Here is a 5,187-nt window from a genome sequence, read left to right as displayed (position 1 = left end):
GCAACCATCCTTTTATGGTCAGAGGAAGTGTCGACGCTACGGTGCGGCGCCTTGACGTCACGCGCAGGCGATACTCCACGCACGCACGCACTGCGCTGCGGAGGAATCGGGTCCCTGACCGAGAGAGTGGCGGAACAGAGATGGAGCGACGAATAAATAATTAACCTGCTGTCTCTGCGGCCCCCACTCGCTTTAAACACGACCGGCGGAGGCGCTTTCATTCAGTCTGGAACCGAAAATAGAGGCGTCGTCATTTTTTATTGACGGATACGAAACAAGATGGTGATATTTTTAATTTTCTGATCTGTTCTTGGGACCTTTCCTGGGCATTTCTGCTCCTAATCAATTTAAATAAAGCAATTTATGTTTAAATCATAATAATCGTGTTTGGTTTTGGTTTTCCTAACCAGCAAGAAATCATGTTGCCCTCCATAAAATACAGAATATCGAGACTCCAGCTGCTGCGTGGCTCTTTTATTTTGTCTTCCTGAGAGGATGACGACAAGAAAAGCTTACAGATAGTTTATTTCCAGCATTTTTTTGGCACCTGCATCATTTTTGATAGAGGTAAAAAAATAAACTATGTCAAAAATACATACATCTTGAGAAAATACAGGACATGTGGGGTTTTTTTTCATGGCAAAATTCGAAAATAAATGTCAAGTCAAGTCAGGAGACAGCTCACAGCCAGATGTAACACCTATGCTGCTACACTAGAACCTTCTACAACAGTGTTACACACATATTATAACTTCACACCACTGGTTAATTTCTTTTTAAGAACACAATCTTAAATAGAGTAGGTATTTGCATGCATTTGGCACAAAGTCTCATCTCAGAACAACAATATGGAAGAATTCAGCTGGAAACACATCAGCACAGCCTCTGAAGCTTTGGGTGTACAACACATCACCAGAAAAGGTTATTTGAGAGAGAATGTATAGCTTGTTGGCTGTTTAAAATACAAGAAACTGTTGCATATGCCTCTGTCTGTTCACAAGGCCAGGAGTGTTGGAGAGTTGAGACTATCTTTGATTAATTCAGACGCAGCCAGGCCGCCTTTGACGCTGTCGCAGCCGCCAGCCAAGGATTCAATCTCAGAGTAATTAAAGGAGAACACTGTGCGATAACTGCTACAAGAAGGACTGGAAGACACGACTGACGGGCTGAAAGACTCAAGGTCGTTTGCCACCGATTTGTAAAGCGTCTCCCAGTCTGGGAGGCTGAAGGGGCCGCTCAGGTCAATGTCAGGGACAGACACAGCTGTCTCAGAGGTCACTGCCATCTCCAGGCTGGGCACCAAGTTGTCCAGGTCTTCTCCTGTCAAGTCCTCCAGGTCGTCCTCTTCTGCACTGGAGCAGAGCAGGATGTTGGAGTTGCCCAGAATGGCTGCAGCGGGGATGCAGGAAGCACTGGCCATGTCTGGAGCTGTGGGGACGTCTGTGCTGCTCTCTGGGGGTTTCTCCAGGATGGACAGCAGGTGGGGCGACGCTGGAGGATCCTGCATTATTGAGTCAACAGCATCCTCCTCCATACTGGCATCTCCAGGTAGCCTGCAGGTTGGATTGTGGGAGGCTAGGACTTGCTCCAGCCTCTCCTTCTCCTTCAGCAGGCTGGCTATCTCCCCTTCCAGGGCAGACTTCTCTTCTTCCAGAGAATCAGTTTCCTGGGGTGCAAATACAAGTTTGAACGATCACCACAATGTCCTGCATGGACATTATATCGAGACTGTTGTCATAATGCTCCACACTTACAGCTTGAAGGGTGTCTATCAGCTCCCTCCGTCTGTTGCGACACTTTGCTGCAGCAATCTTATTCCTCTCCCTCCTGATCCTTCTCCTCTCCTCCTCCTCTTTGGAGGGCTAAAAATCAACATGGGGGAAAAAACAGTCAAACAGCATCGTTACTGCGCCTGCTACTGTTTCACATGTGCATTTGACTCCGCGTCTGCCAAGGAAACAGGAAAGAAAGACATCCTCATCGCAGGGAAGTGAGGGCGCGCATCATGTGGCTTCAGGCGGGAGCGCGCATTTTGAAATTAAAAATAAAACTTCCTCCTGTTGTTATTACCATTTCATCTACATGTATTGTGTCACGATGATGTCCTTGGTCGTTTGAACTGAAACGAAGGTTAATTGGGCTTATCGCAGTTTTCCAAAATATCGCGATAATGTCTCACACTATAGGTCGTGATCATGAGTTATGGGCAACAGATGATTTAATTACTTAATTGCTTCTCTGGTGATCTACCAGCAGGGTGATTCCTGTCCTACCTGCTCCCTTTGCCCCTTCCTGCTATAAGGCTTCGCCTTCTTGGAGCCTGCGGGGGTCTGCTTTGCACCCTGGGCTTTGTTTTTTAAAGCTGCAGACGTGATGGCTGTCGGCTGCACCATCCGCTCCAGCTCTGGGGACGTGGAGACTGCAGTCACGGTCGGAACAAAGGCGGCTCCTGCGCTCAGATCACTGTCCTGGAATATCCCCATCACACAGATGGGCACTCAGTCAAACAGCACGATAAATGTGGCATTTAACAGTCAATCATAAAAATAAAGGGCAATTATTGACTAAAAATAATGCATGTCATGTCACATCGTTGTGATGATGAGCATCATCACTCCAAAATGAAAGGTCACAGCCCAAACCGAAGAAATAAACCATCAATCTATTTTAAAAAAATCCAGTTTCTGCGTTTGGATAGAAAAATATTCAAATTTCAGAAATCATTTAAATAAATAAAAAATACTGTATATCTGTTGATATTTGATCTAATTTGGTGTTCATAGTTTCAGTTCATCATTAAGGAAAATGTGCGCAGAGCCGAGCATACCTGGTCCACTGATGATGAAAGCGAGTCAGGAGGATGCTGTCTGCTCCCGGGGCTGTCCCCGCCTGGAGATGTCGCGCTGCAGCTGGAGGATGGCTGGAGCTCAGAGCTAGAGTCTGGATGCATCTTTTCCTCAGAGATCATTGCCCAAAAAACCCAGCACCGTTCATTTACCCGCGGCAGAAAAATGCTCCCCGAACGCCTCCTTTTACTCCATTTACCCACTTCATAAATGGTATGAGTGTGAGGAGGCCCGCCTTTTATAGTGAGCTGGAATTTTATGAATGAAATCTATGTGCTGAGACTGAACCATTTCACAGAGAGACGGAGTGGCCGGGCGCAGAGGCTCGCGTGCGTTTTAAGCTTTCAGGTGTCCATCAGTGTCATCCCCGGGTATCTAAACTTGACCAACAGCTCATTTGAATCCTCTTTCTGTTTTTTATCCTTTAGAAAAAGCGCAAATATCTGAATAAATATACCCCTTCCCCCTCTTTTATGCAGAAGAAGCCCCCCACCATGAATGAACTACGTCATTTCTTGCATGCAGCATCTGCATCGCATCATTTCCATCATCACAACGACCTCATTACAGCTCACATCAGCCGTTTGTGAAAATCAGATTTGGATAAATCTTCAAATACTTAAATGGACTTGTAGTGGGAAATCAGAGATGATTTTCCAGCTTTATTTGCAGATTTGGTGTCAGACTGCTCCGGATTGGAGTGGCAACGCTTCAGGCACTGTTTGATTATTTATAACCTGCAAAGCAATTACTTCTCACATTTCATCTAAGAATAGACCTCCAGCAACAGAGCAGGAGCTGCGGAGAAGCAGCCAATCCCAGAATGGACCAGCCGGTCCATATATGGTTCTTCCGGGGGTAGAGGAGGCGCGCGCTGCGGCGCAGAGAGAGCGCGCGGATGGACGTTTGGACCCAACAGAACAGAAACTGAAAAGTGCACAAGGCAGACAGGAGCGCGCGCGCACTTGACCGAGCAACTGCTTTTGAGGGCAGAGCTTAAACAGATCATATAATACATGCATGTTAGATGAGGGGATTCGGGTCTTTCCGTACATCTTCGTCCAGCTCCGTCAATTCTTGGATCTATTCAGGCCCTATTACCTCACATAGAAGAGAGGGGCCCTCCTGCTTCCCGGCAGTCCCAGCCCACTCTGGAATCCTGTTCCTGGCACATGACCGGGGGTCGGCTGCAGCCATTCAGCAGCTGGCAGCCTGACCAAAGGGGCTTAGAGGGACGTCACTTCAATTGTTTATAACGGTTTTCTGTAAAACTGCAGCGTGAACACCAACCTTAAAAAAACTTTTTTTAACAGATATTGTAATAGAATAAGTGCAAAGTGAGTAAAAATAAAAAGTAACTTGTGAAAGATTTAATTACATTTTTTGACCTATTTTAACAATTCACTTTTTGAATTAAAATATTAAAAGCTGAGTCCTTCACATTTTTTATTTTGATTACTTTAAGAATGTGGTTATGTGTGCTTACACTAGTGTAAAAACCTTAAAGTTTAATCTAATGTTTGTTTGTTTTTTATCATATCAACAGTACAGTTTGAGCTTAAGGTCTAACTTGTTGTTTGGAACCTATTTAATAAAAAAAACATTTTGTGACCGATCTAGAAGTGTAACCCTTGTGCTATCCTAGGCACTTTAACATTGGGAGTTGGGTCATCTAGACCCACTAGACAGTGCTCTGAACCTTTTTTCTTCAATGATTTGTGATCTTCACTGGTGTCCATGGATTACATCAAATCTTTCCACCTTTATCCACCTTTGTCATGGTAGGGAGAACACGTCAATGGAAGGGTGGGGTCATCTCAGATAGCACAAGGGATAAAACAACATGGAGTCATCTTTGTTGCAGTCTTCTTGCAACAACAAGGATACTCTGATGGTAAAAACAAAAAATAAAGGGGAAAAAGAGGCAGTGGACTACAGTATACCAATCAGTTAGCTTCTAATTAGTTATAAGATTACATTTATGCCGAAAATGTTTGGAATATTCATGCAGTTAAACTGAGGACACAAAAGACTTCCATCATCAGATAGAAGTCTCTGCATTTTACCTTTTATAAAGTGAGACTCCCTCATTTGAATGTAACCTAGTTTGTGACAATATTTAGTGCAACATTTATTTCAAATCAAATCATTTACATTAAATGAAAAAAAAAATAGTCTACATATGACTCTGAAAATTGGATTTGAAAAGGGAATGGAAGAAGCTGATGCTTATAAAGATCCAAACCCCAAATCAACAACACTCGTAACAACAAAATAGCAAAATTGAACAATTTTACATAACAACGCTAACATACTTTTCGTATGTTAGCGTTATTATGTC

At 44.0% G+C, this 5,187-nt stretch overlaps 1 protein-coding gene across 1 annotated transcript; it reads right to left on the bottom strand.

The window, feature by feature from the left end:
- Positions 1-453: 453 nt before the first annotated feature.
- LOC101167759 (proto-oncogene c-Fos) lies at positions 454-3,969 on the bottom strand. The gene is made up of 4 exons (XM_004083764.4): positions 2,828-3,969; positions 2,274-2,468; positions 1,755-1,862; positions 454-1,666 (listed from the first exon to the last, which is right to left on the bottom strand). The coding sequence occupies exons 1-4, from the start codon at positions 2,966-2,968 to the stop codon at positions 995-997; spliced, it is 1,116 nt and encodes a 371-aa protein (XP_004083812.1). The 5' UTR covers positions 2,969-3,969; the 3' UTR covers positions 454-994.
- Positions 3,970-5,187: the final 1,218 nt, after the last annotated feature.

The sequence above is a fragment of the Oryzias latipes genome, chromosome 24 (assembly GCF_002234675.1).
Source record: "Oryzias latipes chromosome 24, ASM223467v1".
In the NCBI taxonomy this organism is placed as follows: domain Eukaryota; kingdom Metazoa; phylum Chordata; class Actinopteri; order Beloniformes; family Adrianichthyidae; genus Oryzias; species Oryzias latipes.
The sequence above is the reverse complement of the archived record's forward strand: the minus strand, read 5'-3'. Positions and strand labels throughout refer to the sequence as shown.